This window comes from Danio aesculapii, chromosome 9, assembly GCF_903798145.1.
Source record: "Danio aesculapii chromosome 9, fDanAes4.1, whole genome shotgun sequence".
NCBI lineage: Eukaryota > Metazoa > Chordata > Actinopteri > Cypriniformes > Danionidae > Danio > Danio aesculapii.
Genome location: NC_079443.1, coordinates 22583707 through 22604360, shown reverse-complemented (window position 1 = coordinate 22604360; position 20654 = coordinate 22583707). Strand labels below are relative to the sequence as shown.

The 20654-nt window shown below is 37.9% G+C and overlaps 1 protein-coding gene across 2 annotated transcripts in view; it reads left to right on the top strand.

Moving 5' to 3' along the window:
* nrp2b (neuropilin 2b) overlaps nucleotides 1-20654 on the top strand; it is a 145286-nt gene that overhangs the window by 97179 nt on the left and 27453 nt on the right. For both annotated transcript variants that reach the window (XM_056465226.1, XM_056465227.1), the window contains exons 8-10: nucleotides 932-1076; nucleotides 4056-4405; nucleotides 7183-7327. In XM_056465226.1, the coding sequence (XP_056321201.1) occupies nucleotides 932-1076; nucleotides 4056-4405; nucleotides 7183-7327 (640 nt within the window). The remainder of the gene's footprint in view (nucleotides 1-931; nucleotides 1077-4055; nucleotides 4406-7182; nucleotides 7328-20654) is intronic.

Sequence of the window (20654 nt, the reverse complement as noted above, 5' to 3'; positions counted from 1 at the left end):
ATGAAATAAGTAAAACATTTGTACAATTACCCCAGGCCTCCACTGCTTTTAAACAACCGTATGCGCAATGATTAATGATTGCAGGTCCTCACTTCACAGTTTTCAGCTTTTATTTCATGATATATTAGGGTGATTTACTAAATTTCAGAAGGCTGTGCTTTTAGTTTTTCTAACCCGTCTTTAATCTCTTCATTCACCATCCGCATTAGCCAGCCTTACACAGACCTGACCCAGGCCAGCTGGCCCGGATGTCATTGGATCCGGGGATGGGTCAGGTCCTTAGGGTCCAGGCTTTGTTTCTGTGTGTGCACTGGAGCAGAACTCGCCCTTTTCTGGTCCTTCTCCCCTTTCCCACTTCCTCTCTCTGGAGACAAAGACCATGACAGAGGCTTGCGTCTCAGAGGAACAAGGAGAGATGGAGATTGCTATCAGAGCTTGTCATCTTGTCCATCCTCGCCACCCCTTAGATGCAAAAGCTAAAGCACATGTTTCTAAAACACCCTGGGAACTGCCTTCTGAAATACCAATGATCCATCTGACATACTGATGTAAACAATGACAACACCCAAAAACATTTGCTTGCATCTTGTTTTATGTCTTTATGTGACGACGTTCAAGCTCATGGAGTGATTCTTGAACCCCCCTCATTCATGTCTGTGGTCTTTAACTCATTCTGGAGGAAGCAGCGTTTCATGTTTGAATTTATGATGTGAACATTGGCGTCTCTGTGTGTATTCAGTGGTGTGTGTATTTTTGCAGCAATTAAAGACACAATCTCACTTGACCCCGGTAAAGAAGCTCTCACTGTGCGAGGGTTTGCGCTTGTTTGTGAGGTTAGTTTGTTTTTGAATGAGTGGCCTCAGCCTAACCACCTCCTGAATAGCTGTAAATCTCTCTCTCTCTTTCTTCCTCTCTCTATGTGTGTCTTTAGGTTTTCCATGCGAACGCAGACCCCTCAGAGGTGGTCCTGAACCGGATCCCCCAACCCGTCTTGGCTCGGTTTGTCCGCATCCGACCTCAGTCATGGAAGAATGGAATCGCTTTACGCTTCGAACTTTATGGCTGTCAAATCACGGGTCAGTAAACCTCACACCACACAACTTTCTTTAAATCTGCACACAATCCAGTGTTTCATCACTCCTTAAGGGAACACTACTATGTAGTGTTTCATATTAAGGTTGTACTAAATGTAAAATGAGAAAATAGCAGACTTTCATACAGAGATACTTCAGTCCATCACAATGTGCACCATTCCATTAATCAATAAAGCTCTCTGCACTGCAGAAAGAATGTAATATTTACATTATGTCTACACACGGCTTGCTAAAATGTGACCTGAGAGGATTACCGACTGTCCACAACTTGAACTTGGAGGCTGACTATTTTGCACTGATTACTTCTGATTGTCCATTGCTTTCATGAAATCAGCAGAAATGTCTACGATTGGTTGCTTTGCTCAGGCTGCAAGAAATCCTGCAAACACACTTAAAGACACATACTTGTACAGCTATCTTAATGGGGACTTCCTAGACTTTCTTCAGTGACTTAGTGATTTACTCACAGTACAAACTGTATATTCTATCCCAAACCCACCCCAAAACCCAACACTTACAGGAAACAATCTGCATTTTTTCATGATCAAATGTTTTATTCATTTGGACCAAAATGTCCCCACAAGGTCAACACTTACTGGTATTGCTATACGTGTGGGGACATTTGGTCCCCACAATGTGAGAAACACAAGGTACACACTAGGGATGATCTGATCTATAGGCCAAAGATCGTTATCGGCCGATAATCACATTTCATGACTCTATCGGTACTCGCCAATCTGGCCGAACTCATGAACAGATCGCTGGTATGTTTACAAGCAGAGGAAGACGCATGTCTGCACCCGTATATTATACATCAGCAGCCCTACAACATGTGAGAAGGTAAATGATGTTTCGGGGCATGAGCGATCGCTGCGCATGCGTCACAACAGCTAAATAAAATTTATACAGATGTGGTGCGATCTCTGTTTATACAGTTTATTGGTGTAACTCATATGAATGATGCTCTCTCGCTGGTGTTTTGAGCTTCTGTGAGGCGAGTGGAGCAATCGCCCCTGTCTAGAGTCCAACATGACCTCTCCTGAAAGCTCTGCTAGTCTCGCACATAGTGGCTCCGTGATGCCTGAAAATTAGATAGAATACTGTGCAAATCATAGCAACGAGAGTGAATGAGCAAGAGAACAGATTGAGAGAGGTATAGTGATGTTCTAAGCATTACTTTGGTTAGGTTAAATGAATAGAGCAGTGACAAAAGAATAGAGTATTTCTTATTCTGTTTTGTCTATTATTTTCTATAGTGCTCCTTTTGACCATGACATATCCACATTAAGTGAAGTTTCACAAACTAATTTTCAGAGGAGCACGTGATATGATTGATCACAGCTGGTCTCTCATCTATAATCATTAGTAAGCCAGTCAGATTAATCCAAAATCACTATAAGTAGCCCGGCTAAAACTACTCCCTTATGTTCGTTTTCCAAAGAAACCCCCCATCCACCCCATCTCCCCCTTTCCTCCTTTACCAGGGGGAGCTCTCGAGAACTACCTGATCTCATTCTCCCCTTACATCCTCATCGACCAGGGCCCTGGGCTCAATTATCTACGAGTTCAGGGTATTCTCCCGGGACAGCATACCAAACCTGCTATTATTATCAAGCAATATCTAAGTGTAAACCCTTGAAATGGTTATAAAAGACGTGTTAAAGGGATTATATATATATATATATTAATATATTCACTAAGGTAAGGAGAAAACTCCATTTAAGTCAACTTAGAGGGTTAATGTGCTTTATGCCTTATAAAGCTTGAAGCATCAGAATTGGTACTCGGTATTGGCCGATCACCATGACAAGGAGTGGGTACTTGGTATCGGCTGCAAAAATCCTGATCAGAGTATCCCTAGTACACACACAAAGTATATATAATCTAGAAGTTTCCTACATCTCATATGAACTTTAGAAAGCAGTAGGTTACCAAATGCTGCATGTGACAGATATCGTTCCAGACGCCCACTGTGTCCCTGTCAAGTGAGCTTAGATGTGTATTTATCAGAGCTCTTTAGGGTCCTGATTGAGTTTGGCTATTTATGGAGATGGGGAGATAGCAGTCACCTAATTCTGTTAGCATGTCCTGCAGCAGATGAAGGAGGTGAGCTGCTTTTGCACTGATGTTATCAGAGACATCACACTCCATCATTACGCTATTAAACAGTGATTCGCTCCTATTTTCGTCGACACTGAGCAGGACAAATGCGCTTTTAGAGAGGAGGTCTTTTTCAGCACTGACACAAACGACGCACGGACATGCCACCGGCCTCCATATTAGACTTACTCTAGTCCCGCGGGGGCTGTTGTCCCTCGGGCATCCAGCCCAGAACAAGCTGCTTTCAGTGAGGCGTGTTGCTGCCCTTCCTGTCTTTCCTGCGAAAGAGTGATGCTCGGCCCGCGGGATATCCGGCAGTGCAGAGCCCATAAAGATGCCCGTGAAGCCAGCGATCACGTTGGTGCCGTTAGCCTCGATCCGTGTTTTACTGCTCTTTCTGTCGAAGTGTGGGCGGGTGTACCTCTGGGTGTAATTCAGCTGAGATTGTTAGGATGGGCTTGAACCAGATGCCCCAGCCTGTTTTCCTCTTTTTTTTGTTCTGTGTTTAAGCCATAGGCCAAAATCAATCATTTATTTCTGGTAGCTTTTGTGTTTGTGCCGGTTGAGCCAGAGAATAGCTGTTTTGGGCTGAGTGGGTTTGCTTTTAACTCTGTTGAGGTGAACCTAGTGAAACTGGAACACAAAATTCTTCCTGTAATAAATCCTACACACAAACACCCACTCCAGAGGGGATGTACACATGAAAAAAAAACTGCACCCACACATGCTGTATTTATTTATTATTTACTCCTAAGGCCTCTCTCATGACATAACAACATGAAACATTGATCTCTTCAGCCTTAAAATGTCAATTCCTCTTTGCTTCACCATAACTCATCTGCTTGTCTATCCCTCATCCAGACGCTCCATGCTCCGAGATGCAGGGAATGCTCTCTGGCCTTCTTCCGGATTCCCAGATCACTGCCTCCTCCATGAGGGACATCCATGGAGCCACAGGTGCTGCCCGGCTGGTGGCCAGCCGCTCAGGGTGGTTCCCCAGTCCCACACAGCCCGTGGCTGGAGAAGAATGGCTGCAGGTGGACCTGGGAGTCCCCAAAACCGTACGGGGGATCATCACACAAGGAGCCCGAGGAGTGGATGGTAGTACCAGCGCAGAGAACCGGGCCTTCGTGCGAAAGTATAAATTGGCCCATAGCTTGAATGGAAAAGACTTGAGTTACATCATCGACCCTAAAACCAACCTCCCAAAGGTGAACATCTTTGTGTTTCAAGTCAATGAATGGATGGAGATTTGATTATCATACTATTTGATTGATTGATTGATTGATTGATTGATTGATTGATTGATTGATTGATTGACTGACTGACTGACTGACTGATTGATTGATTGATTGGTTGATTGATTGATTGATTGATTGATTGATTGATTGATTGATTGATTGATTGATTGATTGATTGATTGATTGATTTGGGTCTGAAAGCTTTTTATCTTGTCCATTTTTGACCTTCAAAATTAACAAAGGTATGTGTTAGATTACATTTTTAGCAGTGGAATGCTCATGTATTTGATTGGGCTCGAACTGCTACAAAAGATGATCTACTCATTGAATACTGACCTTATTCTTACAATAAAGGTTTTGTTGTAAGTTGTTGACTTACGCTAGCCAGGTGGGATTTAAACTGCTCAATGAAAATGGTTTTAAAATTGGGTTGCAGTGGTGGAAATAGTACTGAAAATTCATACTTAAGTTAAAGTACCGTTACTTGCCAAAAAATGTAGTGCAAGTAAAAGTATCTTTTTGTAAATATTACTCAAAGTATGAGTAAAAAGTAGACCTTTCAAAACTACTCAAGAGTAGTGAGTGGTGAGTATTACACTGTAAAAAGCTGATGCATTTACATCTAATTTGTGGATGTGTGTAAACGTAACATTCTCCAGTGCATTTAGTTATTGCCCAGCAGGCACACAATGTTATAAGATGTTAATATTAGGTTAGATTTAGGTTGTCAGGTAACCAAAATTAAATGTCTAGTCAGTGTCTAAGTACAATGTTTTTTTTATGTCCAATAACGACGTGAAATGACGTTGATATTTGCTTGATTTTAGAAAGTGACCAAAATCCAAGGTCGAGCCAACATCTTAAACAAACGTCATATTGACGTTAAATACTGACATTTATTTCTTGGGTATGGCCACCAAAATCCAACATCTGATAGATGTCATAGTGGTAACGTCCACACATCGTCAAGCTTTAGCATCATTACACGTTGATATTTGGTTGATTTTAGGTTTGACAATAATGTCAGCCTGACGCTGGGTTCTGATGTCTACCTGATTGTCATTTCCAAACAAAATGTAACGTCTCCACGACGTTGGGGTACAACGTTAGTCTGGGTTATTTCGTGTAAAGATTTTGGACATCTTCTTAGACACTTTTAATGCTTCCAAACAGTTTGCTGCAATTATAAATCACCTATGTCTAGAGGTAGTTCATTATGATGGATTTTACCTTCTATGTGCGATTTGATTGGACAGGAATCACAGGACTGATTTTTCTAATCCCAATAGACAGGTAGTAATGTAGTGACTGCGGGTTGAAGGAAAGTAGTGGAATAAAAATACAGATACAGCACTAACAATGTACTCAAGGGAAAGTAAAAGTACACAATTTTAAAACTACTTAATCACAATTTCTGAGAAAAACTACTCAATAACAGTAGTTTGAGTATTTGAAATTCGTTGCTTTACACCAGGGCTATTCAAACAGTGTGACCAAGACATCAAAAAGGAATTTAATTCAGTCGAAAAACGGCTGCTATAATTATGAAGTGACATGCATCTGTTCAATACAGCACAAGCTGCAGTTGAAGGCTGCACAGAGATTAAGTTGTAGAAAAAGCCTTTTGTACAATGCACTGATATCGTTTATAGGGATGCAACGATTAGCCGATTTCACTATTAACTGCGCTTTAATTCGTTAAAGTTAATTAATCGTAAAGTCTTCTCTAAGACGCATTTCTGTTGCACGTAACAAAACTGCTGCAATTAAACAAAGTTATGCCAGCTTGCGCTGTGCGCTAGTTTAAATGCACTGATATTATGTAGTTTAAAATACAATATATTAACATTTTAATGTAGAAAAAGCCAACGTAGGTGTCTTAAGGAGCAAAAATACAGCATATGGGCTCTTATATGCAGTTGTGTCATCACTCAAAGCTAGTCATATCTCTCCAGCCCTTCGTTTGGGATGCTTTTCATGAACCTCCATTTACAAATTGAATAGTCCTGATTCTACCACAAATTCATGATTCTTTTGGTGAACATAAACAATAACTGCTGCTCTCTATCTCATTCTTTGCTCATATGTAAATTTCACAATATTAGATTAAAAGATGAGTAAGTCCGTACATACACCCAACCAGAGACTTTGAGAATTTTAAGGAATAAGGAAAGTGGTTGAGAGTGGACAAAAGAGATGTATTAAAACAACATGTGTAAATAGGAATGTATCTCTCGCGATAACTCTTGATCCAATCGACCAAAACACCAGCTACAAACATGCCATGAATAGATCTCCTTAAACCTGTAAAAACCCATTGATGACCTTCAGTGTGATATATTAAGCCTTTTTTTAAGCCGAGCAGGACTGAACTAAAAAAATATAACTGGAGTTGAATTAGGTTAATTAGTTAATCGTGCAAATTTAAATATCTTGGGTCGTTGAAAAGGCTACAGTAATGAACAGTTCGCCAGAATCAGATTATTAACAGACTCATTTCATTCTTTCCTGCTCATCTCAGCGACTCAGCATTTCACTTCTAGATTCCCAATCTCCCACTCTGAGAGCAGAATTCAATTATGCTGCAAGCTTTGATAACATTCCAGTGAAATCATCCACAGTTGTGTTAATTAAAACCTGAGCTGCAGAGCTGCGTCAGAGACTCGGAAATACAGAGCATATCCAGTAGCTTTGCTCTCTCAATCACACAGCTGTGCTAAAGTGTTTTTGCGATTCTGCTCCTCCAGATTTTTGAGGGCAACACACACTACGACACCCCAGAGATCCGTCGATTTGATGAGATCGTGGCCCAGTTTATCAGGGTGTATCCGGAGAGATGGTCGCCCGCTGGCATTGGGATGAGAATGGAGATATTGGCTTGTGATTTGCCAGGTAAGACCTACTGTATTTTAGTTTAGTTTAGTTTAGTTTAGTTTAGTTTAGTTTAGTTTAGTTAGTTTTTTTATTTTGTTGTATTTTATTTTATTTTATTTTAATTAATTAATTTTTTTTTATTTATTTATTTATTTTATTTTATTTTTATTTAATTTTATATATTTTTTATTTTACTTTTTCATTTATTTTTAATTTATTTTATTTTTTATTTTATTTTATTTTATTTTATTTTATTTTATTTTATTTTATTTTATTATTTATTTATTTTCTTGTATTTTATTTTATTTTATTTTGTTTTATTTTATTTTTTATTAATTTGTACATTTTATCATTATGGCATGAAACAAAGCAGATTTGCAATACTCTTAATAAACGATAAACATTTTTGTTTTGTTTTACGACTTACGAATAATCATGAAAAATAGTTTAAGATATTTTTATTCAATTAGATAATTTTGTAACTTTTTTGGTTTCTTTTAGATTAGTATTTATTGTTTTACGTTAGCTTTTTTGGACTTGAATTGTTTAGATTTGCTTGTTTTGCTCTATTCTTACATTTTTATGCTGTTTCACGTGACACATCAGATTTATAATAATCATGATAAACAATTAATCTGTTGAGTAATAAAGTTCATTAACCTAGCCGCAGGCTGTTTACATTGCCTGTAGCAATATATAATGCAAATGATAAACAATCACACCAATATGCGAATCCATTGGCTGTTGGCAGCAACCTCAACTTGGCACATCCATCCAGATTTTAGCGCCAGAATTATCTGTTTTAATTAAAGAATAAACACATCACCCCCCCCCCCCCCCCCCCTCCAGTCACCGTGTCACTTGCATCTCTGCTCTCTGTCCCCGATGCCCTTCATATCTCCTGCTCCTGAATCTTTTACCTGTCACAGCATGACGATCAGCCGAAAGGACACACGGCTGCTCCCTCTGGACCTGGCCTGGGCTCTATAAAGCGGCAGGCCGAGGGGCAGTAATCGACGGGCTGTCTTCATGGCTCTGTGTCTGCAGGAGCGCCGGGGGCGAGCGAGCATTAGAAGAGTTGCTAGAAAGGAGGATGTGGGTGGAGGCCAGGGGAAGCCTCGGGGCTCAGTGCCCAGGTTTATTAGCATGGCAACACTGCAGGAGGAAGAAGGCATGATGAAAAGTCAGACGGAGAGCTGGTGCTGGCTCAGGGTTAGTCAGGTGGCACTTTTGCAGGCGGAAGATGAAATCCAGGATGAAAGCTTTATGTGTCATCGGCGGCGCTCGGCGCGAAACTGGCACAGGTTTACGGAGCCTGTGGGCCAGAAATGAACGAGAGTGAAAGAGACGATAATCAAAGCGGATGAAAGACATTTGGGAAGGATCAAAGCCAGTGAGTTAATGAGTGTGGAAAAACGGACTGACGGTCGATTGTGTTTGTGTACGCTACGGTTATGTTTGCGTGAGGGAATGCGATGACAGTGCGGCGAGGCTCTGCAGTGCACAACTGCGCACCAGATGTTGGAGACACGGGGGGCTCAATCTACCCCACAAACTACAGCCCCAGCGCTTAATCTCCACAGTAAATCTAATCACGTACAGATCCTCAGACACACAAACACGCTCGTGTGTTATGTATACTTCCATGCGACTTTGAATTGTGTGTATTTTTCTTTCGTACTTTCTTTGTTACTTTCGTTGTACACACAACATCATGGCTGTTTCGTTTCCTACCATCTGTTATGCACATCCACGGTGATCACTACCAGCCCTCAAAGGATCCAGTTGACAGCAAAAAACATACAGACCTACGCTTTTGAGATGTGTGTGAGCTTTCTGTTCATGCATTGCTTCGATTTAATAATGAAAACAGAAAATTAAAATGTGCTAGTTTTTTCATTCAAAATAATAAAAGGTGTAATTTCATGAGAGAGATTAAATATAGCTTCAATACATTCTTTATAATGTTATTAGACTATTGACTATCGACTGTTAGTGGATTTCCTAATTCCACCCACATACGACAAAGAATTAAGGTGACACGGTGGCTCAGTGGTTAGCACTGTCAACTGACAGCAAGAAGATTGCTGGATTGAGTCCCAGCTGGGTCAGTTGGCATTTATGTGTGGAGTTTGCATTCTCTCCCTGTGTTGGTGTGGGTTTCCTCTGGGTGCTTTGGTTTCCCCCACAGTCCAAGGACATGTGCTATAAGTGAATTGGATGAACTAATTTGGCATATAGTAGTGTATGAGTGTGTGTGTGTGGGGGGGGTGAATGAGTGCATGGGTGTTTCCCAGTACTGGGTTGCGGCAGGAAGGGCATCCGCTGCATAAAACATATACCGGAATAGTTTTCAGTTCATTCCGCTGTGGCGACCCCTGATAAATAAGGGACTAAGCTGAAGGAAAATTAATGAATGAATGAATTAGAATTAAAATGACACTTACATTTCTACTGTTTCGCTGCTTTTCAATGTTCATGCCTTTATTTATGAATGCTTGAAGTCTGTGGACTGAATCAAGGAAATTAACTGTAAAAACTGTCCAAGTCAGAGAAGGCAGAGCCTTAGTGCCACACAGGGACAGACTTAGTGATTTGGGGGCACTAAGCAATTCCAGGTATGGGGCCCAAGCATTGAAACTCAGGTATTACTTTATTTTAATGGTCCCTATTGCACATTTTGTTGCATACTGCTCCTTCAACAGACATTTAACTGACTATAAGAAACTTTGCAAGTGCATTTCAACTTACACTGACCCTAACCCTAACCCCAACCCCAACAGTCTACTTATATTCTAATGAGAATTAGTTGGCATGTAGATGCAATGTAACTTAAATTCAACAAAATGCACTAAAGGGACCATCCAAATAAAGTGATACCGAAAGCAAAACAACTTTTATTTTCTTGCACAATTAAATGCTATAAATTCACAAATAAACAATTTTCACAAACCAGCTTTAGATTTAAATATTTGCACTGCAGTACGCAAGGAATGTTCCACTATTTATTGAGGCGCCTGGTTTTGAAAAGAAGTAATAACATTAAAATCGTAATGGTTAAAGACAAATTTTACTACATATGATAGAAAATTGATAAAAGAACTATGATTAATTTTGGCTTCTTGGCATTGATCGGGCCCACCCTATTTCCCCGCGGCCCTAAGCAGCTGCTTACCACGCTTATTGGTTAAGCCCGCCCCTGGTGCTACAGCCCACTAAAATGCAATTGTCATGACCTAATGGCAATTCAAAGGTGTCCTGCCAGATCAAACTTTTCTAGAAAGTTGCATATGATAAATTAAAGCCTATATATATATATATATATTCAAAATTCTAATTGTTTTTAATAAATGAACAAATAAGTAAAATAAAGTGAACATGTAATACACACTCTTTTCTTTGTTTTGACCATGATTATCACTATGAGCAGATTAATAATAATCACACTATTCACTATTTATCCACTCAGTAACAAAGTTCATTAGCTTAGCCTGTAGCCTTTTTAAATTGCCTGTAGCAACTTCATATTAATATATAATGATGTGCGGTCGCACAGATGTGCATATTCATTGGCTATTGGTGGCAACTTTAATGTGGCTCATCCATCCAGTTTTTGCAGTCAAACTCATCCGTTATAATTAAAAAGTAAACACCACCCCCAGCTACAGCAAGGTTACATATACTTACATGTCACTTTTGTTTTTCTTTTGTGCTTCTTTGTTTCTGTCAATATGCACAAAACCATGGCTGATTCGTTTCCTACCATCTGTTATGCACATCCTTAGTGATCACAACCAGCACCGGTCCTCAAAGGAGCCGTCTGACAACAAAAAACATACAGACCTACGCTTTGAGAGAGATTGTCCTAATTCGCTGCTCTAAAGTCAACAGTACTTTTGTAAATTGCGGTCGTTTGCAGCTGTGGCGCGAGGGTGAGTGATGCAGGGGCCCGGGCTGCTGTTGTTCAGATTTTGAGGAGCCGTGGGGATTCGTCAGGAGACAGAGAGATGTTAAATATTCACTGAGCTACATCAGTCTCACTCCACTGCACTGAGATGTTTACACCAATCACACACATCTGCCACCTCGACGTTCATATACACGCATGCACATATTACATTTTATAGATGGAGAGATTATCAGAAGTTATTATTGGATGATACTCTTAAATGCTCAATATTTCAGTGTTTTTATATGATGACCTCATAGCTATATTATTGACATATGTCTCTATTTCATATCTAACTGTACAAGCACAACAATTACATTGGAAAGAGTGCTTCTTAATGACATTGCGAAATTTTAGGAAGAAGGATGATATTGGCCAGTAGGTTTGGGGAAAGCTACTTTTGAAAGAAGTGTGTTACAATACTGAGTTACTCTCCAAAAAAAGTAACTATTGCATTACTTTATTTATGTTATATTACATTTAAGTTACTTTTGCGTTACTTTTCCTTACCTGGTTGAGGTTTGATCTCTTTCAGAACCTGCAGGTATTTTTTCACCTTTTTTATCGAGAAGCTCTGCATTTAACAACCACCTATATTACCTACACCTTAAGTTTCCTTTAAAACATGAAGGATACATATATATTTTGAGAACTTTCTGAGCCCAGAGCTATACATGCTGTATATACAGATTAATGACAGCATGTAAAGTAATGGGTTTGCTACTTTTGTATGTTTTGTGTTATTAGTTAAGTAAATTCACTGTCCACTGAGATAAAGACAGCAATAAAGTCTAAGAGTATTAACATGAAATAATTTATTAAGGCAAAAACAGATTTTAAACGTTAATGAACTCTTTTAAACCTCTATTAAAAATGTTTAATAACAAAATGAACAGTAAGATGATAAAACTAATTAGTCAAATTAATTGTTTTACCTGGAGAACGTGAACCGATGAACGTGAACCTCCAGCTAACAATCAAAGCTGGAGGTTTGGTGCGGGTGTAGTGCTTCGCATCCAGTTTTGTTTTGTTTTTTGTTTTTTTAATGTCATGTTTCTTGGCAGTTGTCAAGAGTTTTTCTTAAACATAATCTGCGCTTAACAACAATCCACTTCTTTTCTTCGAAATATAAGTCTCCGTCCAGCCTGTCATTGTTTCTGTTTCTGTCTGTAGTGATGACGGGCGATTTGCGAATTAATCATTTGTTTTAACAGGATCTTCTAAGTGAACCGGTCAAACCAGTTTATTAAATTGAACGGAATTGTAATGTAACAGTTTGCGTCTTCAGTAAGTACTAACATACCAGATACCCCTTCTGACTTGAAATAAACCAATATCAGTCAGTAGAACTGTTAATCAGTTAGTAGATTCAGTTAGTAGAACAGTACACTGACTCATCTGCTGAAAAAAAGGAGACCTGAGGATGAGGATGAGTGTGAGCTGACACGCTCTGTCATTGATTCTGTGATTCAATCTGACTAAGGTCATTTTTATTCCGCAATATATTTTGTAAAAACCAATTAAACAAGGTAAAAAGTAACTCATGTTAAAAAATTTTAAAAGTAACTTAAATAATATTTATTTTTTAAAGTAATGTGTTATATTACTTGTTAGTTTGGAAAAGTAATATTATTACGTAACTCGCGATACTTCTAACGCGTTACCCCCTACACTGCTGTCCAATATTGGTGGTCAGTAGTAATTATTCAGCTTGGAATTGGTAGAACTGCCCAACCACATATCACATTCTTCAACAATGACATTTGTATTGAACTGAACTGAATCATCAATAAACTAACTAGAACTAAACTAGAAGTACCTTTAATCAAACTTAAGTTTTTTTTACCCAAAAATGAAAATTCTGTCATCATTTACTCACCCATTACTGGTTGAAAACCTTTGGGTTTCTTTCCTCTGTTCAACACAAAAGAAGATATTTTGAAGAATGATAAAAAAACCTGTAACCATTGACTTCCATAGTTTTGTTTTATCTTTTTTGTAAGTCTTCAATGGTTACAGGTTTTAGCTTTCTTTAAAATATATGCGTGTGTGGGTTTTTTTTTCAAGTAAATTGTGAGCAAATATAAATTTTTGGGTGAACTATGGCTTTAGTATCTGATTTAAAATATATTTATTTATAAATCAACACAATTTACATTGTATAAAGCACTATAGAAATCGACTTAATGACATGCTAAAGTAATTTAGACTCAAATCAATATCCCATACCCATTTATATGCTTTGAAATAAACAGGATAATGTAGAGTCGTGTACTCAGTGTCATGGTTTTGATCACCCTGACAGTGTTTATTTGATGGTAATGACTGTACAATTACGTATGTCATACTATAATTACATACCATTACGCATTCTATACTGCTCCTATATACAGTACAAACACGCATACCAAGGTCATGCATTCCTAAAGTTATTGTGGCTAAGCTACGATTTTGTCCCCAAATCCCATCATTCTCCTGAAGGAAGGAAATGTGGAGTGAGGGATACGAGGAGAGAAATAATGAATTGATGAATAAATAAACAGAGGCGTGGCAGACAGGCCTTGTGTGAGCAAGAGCGTGAAAGACACAGAGGGACTTTAGATATTTCAATCAGACACCCTTGTCTATTATTCATTGCTGGACTCTCGTCAAGCCAGAGGTTCCTGGGTGAGGAGTGAGAGGTGGAAAGAGTGAGGACAGTGACCTCTGCTGGGTGCTCAGAAATGAAGGAGCTGAAGGGAAACACCTTTAACAGAGCGTGCGGCCCTTGAGACTTGGCCCGAGTGAAGATTCTGGGATTTAGGATGACTTCAGTTTTTATTACAGAGAGTATAGGGACATGGATAGGATGGTTTGTGAAAGCTGGAGGTACTGTAACGTGACACGTCTCTGCATTGTTGGGTGACAGTATGTACATTTAAACTAAATCTGATTCATTTACACCATTTAATTGAAACATTTAAATTCAGTTAGCTTTTACAATAAAACAAACAAACAAAAGGTTACATTTAATTTGAATTGTCAATCTCGAAAGGATTCCCTTCATTCTTCCACTCTTCTCAGATAGGATGGCAGGCCAATTCAAAGTTTACCATGGGCCAACTTACCACGGGCCCTAGTTTGGGCATCTCTGGTTTAGAATGAGTGTGAAAACACTTTTTAAAATGATTTAAAAAGTGAAAGTTGAATATATATACAGTTGAAATCAGAATTATTAAACGGCATTTAAATTATTATTATTGTTTTTATATTTCCCAAATTATGTTTAACAGGACATTAAGGACATTTTCACAGTAAGTCTGATAATATTTTTTCTTCTGGAGAAAGTCTTATTTGTTTTATTTCGACTAGAATAAAAGCAGTTTTAATTTTTTTTTAAATCATTTTAAGGTCAAAATTATTATTTAAGCTTTATTTTTTTCGATAGTCTATTCAGAACAAACCATCATTATACAATATACATCATTATACAATAACTTGTCTTATTACCCTAACTTGCCTAGTTAACCTAATTAACCTAGTTAAGCTCTTAAATGTCATAAGTGTTTTGAAAAATATCTAGTAAAATATCATGTACTGTCTTCGTGGCAAAGATCAAATAAATCAGTTAACAGAAATTAGTTATTAAAACTATTGTGTTGAAAAAACTTCTCTCCGTTAAACAAAAAATGAGAAAAATAAATAAACAGGGGGGCTAATAACTCAGCGGGTTTAATAATTCTGACTTCAACTGTAAGACTTTTAAGATCTTTATCTTTATCTTGTAGGAAAGCCATCATGGGGCTACATACCAATAAAAATGCAGTATCATCTAAAGCAGGGGTGGGCAAATAATTTTTCCAAGGGGCCACATTAGACTCTGGGGCGGTTTTACAGGGCTAGTACAGTTAATTTGTTTTCAAAGAAAAAAAATCTGTGAAACTATTCAATAAACATTCATAAAAACTCTAAAGTGTAAAAAAGGATCATATTTTAAAGTATTTTAACGACCAACATAACAATTTCAACTTCATTTAAATGCCACAGGGTTGTTTGTTTGTTTGATTGCTTTACCTTAGTTAACTTTTATTTATTCATTTATTCATTTATTATTTTTAATGTTCAGTTAGAGACTTCTAGCCGCTGTTGGGCTAAACAAGTGCACTGAAGTCAGGTTGAATGTGAGGTGGATATGTGATGTAATGATCATCACTGAGAGAGGATCTGTATCTGCATTTGTTAAACCGTTAATCTGAGGTAGTTAGTCTACCTTTATTACTGTGTGATTCCATACAAAGTGTGAAGCTGCCTGGTTGGTTCCTATCACATTTCTTGTGGTTCACTTGTGGCACTCTGAAATGTTTGAATTTTTTTCAACTGGCGGTGCCTGGAAAACGTGAGCATGACGTACCGCATGTGCATCTCTTCCTATTTGCATGCTGATCCTGTACGTCTCTATTTAAAATAATGAAACTGAAAGCGTAAAAGATGCTATATGTGAAAGTACCCTTTTGTTGACTTGCAATAGCAGACCTACACATTGCAAGACCCTTTTTGCGACTGAATTTAAATTAAATAAATACTTCACGCAGGCCGATCAAAGAATTCCAGCGTAAAATGCCCAAGTCTGATCTAAAGCATTACTGCCATTCTAGTATTAGATTTTCTTGAAGGACTATTAATTAAAAAATAAAATAACTAAAATGTAATGTAACTAAATGTAATCATTGTCGTGCCTTCAAAAACAGCTGTAACAGTATTAATTTGATTTAAAAAAAAAGAAAAATTATAATATTGTTGTTTTGATTGTATTGAAGACTTAAAACAAATGTTTGCAATTTTGACAAGCTTTCCCTATTCAGGTATATAGGAGCTGTACTTTTATGGCTATAACTAAATATCAAATATTTGGCTTGGGCCAAGATGGTTGTTGAGTGAACTTACATAATGTCATGTGAAGTGGACGCTGACAAAGGAAGTGCGGATCCAAACGCATGTTTATTAAACAGCGATGGTCAGGCAAGCAATGGTCAACACAGGAGCAATCAGATGTAGACAGGAAATCCAGAGTAGTGGTCATAAACAGGCGCATGATCAAGAAGGCAGGCAGAAGACAACGTAAAACAAACAAAACAAAGCAAGGTTCAAACATGGAAGGCAAGACAAGGAAAATGCGTCAAAATGTTCACAATACCTTATAACAAGACTCAGCAATGAGGGTGTCAGAGTGAGCTGTGTATATGTGAGTGGAATCAGTCTAGCAACTTCAGCTGTGTGAGTGTAATCAATAGAGAGTTAGAGCAGGTGTGTGTGTGTGTTGCATGACAGGACTTGTAGTTCATGTAAATGTGAATCCTCTCCACAAATCTATGAAGGTTAGATCGCTGGTGATCGTGACACAAGACTAGGGCCAGACGGAATTTTGTTAAAAATCTGTGGATTTATGTGGAATGATTTTTGGAGTATCATAACTAAAACCTTAATATATAAACTAAAAAGTAATACCTTTTTAAACTGTATGTAATGTTTACAATGCAAATCGAATTAGATCCACTTTATTTGGTAAACAAATCAAGTCTTCTATATAATATATCTATTAAAAGACAGAAAATATTCCTTTACAAACTGTATTGTGAATAAATCATATTAGCATTTTCATATTAGCCAATAATATTACTGAAATTAATTTAAAAACTGAATATAAATTTACACACATTTACACAAGTAAATAAACAGAATCAATGATGGGCTAAAATCTGCGGAATTCTGTGCCCGCAGATTCCATGTGGGCCTCCACATGACTTAATGCAATAGCTTTGTCAAACATTTTAATTCTGTGGTAATTTACATAATTGGTAATTTGCTTAGTTTTGTGGTCATTTACTTTATTTACTACCTTATCCATACTTAAATTGGTCTCCTTTTGTTGAACATCAAAGACAATATTTTAACTTGATGGTACCCACTGTCTTTCATATTAGAAATCAATGCAATGCATTGTAGGTACAGTACTGTCAACTATCTGGTTATTGACATTTACCAAAATCTCTTCCTTGTGTTTAACAGATAAAAGGAAACTAGTGTGATATAAATAATGACATAATTTAAGTCTCAGTTCTGGTACCTGTTACCCACACATGGCACTAACATAAACACACCCTCACTGGGCGAACGGTAATGTCACAGACCTGACAGAAAGAGTGATGTTCACTGATGACTCTCAGATGTGTGGACGGGGGAACAGTGGGTGTTGTTTTAGGACACAGCGATCCACTCTTGCGTAGGCAGCTGGAGCCGGGATGGAAAATTGTTTCCTCTTCTTCACATCTTTTGACAAGGAGAGCGTAATCACTTTTCTCTGCTCTCTGGCTCAACCTCACACTCTCGCCAAGAAGTGCGAGTCTCCCTCACCATCGTTCACTGCTATCTCTCTATTGGGATGAACGCATGTGAGCTACAGGACAACAGCTCCTCTCTTCTAGCCGACTTGGTTCTTTGAAGTTATCGACCACATGTTTCTATTTAGTGTATTCCCCCTACACAAGCCATGTTTGCACATAGGCATTTACCCACAAAGCCCACATGTCATTCTTCATATCCTCCCAGTGTAAATATTTAGGTTGATCTGCACTCCTCCCCTCCTCTTTTTCCATACAACACGTGCTTTAATATATATGACTACAGTACTTTTGTCCTTCCACAGTACAGTACTGGAAATTTTAACAAGAAAAATTTGGTCAAACCCTTAGGCTATCTTACTATAACCTTAGGCTATCCTACTATGGCTACCTATAGTAGCAAGTTGTTAGCGGCCATTCACACAGGACACATCTTTGCATCTATAAATGTGAGATGTTATGTTTAGGGATGGTTTTAAAAAGCACTTTCTCTGCCATGTTAATATCCATAACAGTTCTTTTGCCAACTTGCTACTGTAAACAGAAGCTTGCATTGCTTGTCCTGTCTCTGAGATCTAATTATGGTGGCTTGAGAAATTCTTATTATATTTCTTCCGTCTTCTTCTGAAACTAATTTCTATATGCATCTCCTCCTAAACCATTCAAGCTACAAACATCAAACGTACTCCAGACCTTCAAACTGGTCTGACTCGGGCTGCTATATCCTTTCCAACTGATCCGACTTACGATATTCAGAAAACTGACCCAAAAAATTCGGAAAAGTCCAATTGACTTAACATTACACAAAACCTTGTGACTTCATAACTTTGAAGGTTCAATTAACTACCAATCACAGATGACCTTTCAACTTACTAGCCACACTCTAGCAACCACTTACGGCACCCTAGAAACTGTCCCATAGACTTCCATTATAAAAAAAACTGCCATTGCCTTTACATTAAACATACTAACAACACACCAATCCATACTAGAAACATACTAATCCATACTAGAAACATGCTAACGCATATGTAGTTATCGATCTGTATACTCTTTCAAACTTTTTAAAAACTACTTCAATTATTTAAACTTTGAAACTTCTTCAAACATTCAGACTGGGCTTACTCAAGCCAGCATAAAGTTTGTCTATTAACTTTACTTTTCTAGTTGGTCCAATACATTGCAACTGGCACTGATGAGGTGTTTCAAAAGAAGTGATGCACATCTATCAAGCATGTGTTTACATGGAAAAACAATTGAAAAGTAGTGCAATAGAATGAAATACCTGTTCTGTTTGAATGGCCTTTTAAAGCAGGTTGCACACCGTGCCACGATCCATCTTTACATTGTTTTGTTTACATTGCTAAGCAAAGCGAACAGATGCCGAATTGCGGTACCGGTGTGCATAACCTCATAGAAAACAATGTTTACAATTCTAAAACATATGGATTACTGTAGTACTGATTACCTTGTAACCAAAGTAATCAAGGCAAGTCTAATGGAGTCAAGTTGGTGTAACGTTCAAAATGTCAGAGTTTATCCACCTGTTAAGTGTGACGTCGCACGAAGCCGCTTCAGGGTCCAAGCGCTATATTAAACTGTATGGGGAGACTCATCAAATGGTAATAATAAACGTACAAAACGATGTAATATTTTCAAAAATCACGATTGCAGTATATAAATGCCGAATGTCTATGCCTGATATCAGATGGCCAGAAAGGGATACATTTCTTATAAATTGTTAAAATTTTGGTATTTGTGATGAACCAAGCCCAGAGACTGATGTGTACGTTATGATTTTATATAAAATTCACTTTGATATGTAATTAAAAAGAGGTCATAACGAATATTTTCTCAATTCAAATCAGTAGTGGCTTGGACCCGGAAACAGTATGCCATACGTCACTGGTACGTCACGAATTAACAAGCAGATAAGGAAAATGCTTTTCCATCTCTAATTATTCCCATTTACCCGTTTTCTCAAAAGTCCAAAACCATCTCAAGTGTTTTGTTTTGCAAATCAACATTATTAATTCAAAATTTGCCATTTCTGTCACTTGCTGATCATGCAATACTTCGAAATGAGCATGAACTTAGGATGATGGAAGCCCAGCTTGATGTTCACTGTACAAACAAAGAATAACTTACGAAATAAAGTCATTTTCCTGAACAAAATTCACATGCATTGTATCTTAAAATATTCAAATTAAATTGACTAGTAGTAGTTTTCATTTCTCAAAAATCTTTCATGTCACATACATCTTCTGAAACTTGATACAGTGGTCACTTAACCACTCCAATTAATAGCTTCCCATCACTGTTTAATGTGCATCACAACTGTCTATGAATATTTAACGAGACAAGCATTTAGAATGTCTGCCTTTGTTATCTGGTGCTGAACAACCAACTATAGCATTTTAGCCAGAGTCAAAATCTCAGTTCACCCAAAAGCCATTTACCCAAAAATCATTTACTTATTCTAAAGCCATATGAAATGTGTTCTTTGGAGCACAAATGAGTATTGTTTTATTGAAATTAATAAGATGGATTCCGTTCTATTCACACTAGACACATTAAAAAGTCAAACAATATATCTGTACGACTCAAGCTGTTCAATCCAAGTCGCTTTAAATGATTGATAGATTTAATTTTGGCTGACGTAGTTTTTATTTTGTGAACCGATAACCCTTGAAGTGCAGTGCATAACTTTACAACTCCATTTTTTAACTGTATATACTTACATCTGAAAGGTTTGTGATAAATATTCACTCTCCTAGCCGGCTGAAGAGATTAGTTTTGGAAATCGCTGCTGTTGTTTTGAAGCAGGGTTCTCTGAGGACAGCACTCGGTATTTCTAGGCATGTGAAGCATATTTGATATCCATCACCTGGAGATGATTTGTTGGCGTAACTGAGCTCGAGAGGAAAGTCCTTATCAGGGGCCAAGCAAACAGGCCCGTCTGAACTAAGTGTGTGTCTGAGCGTTTGTATTTGGGGAGTTTACTAGCTCACAGATAACA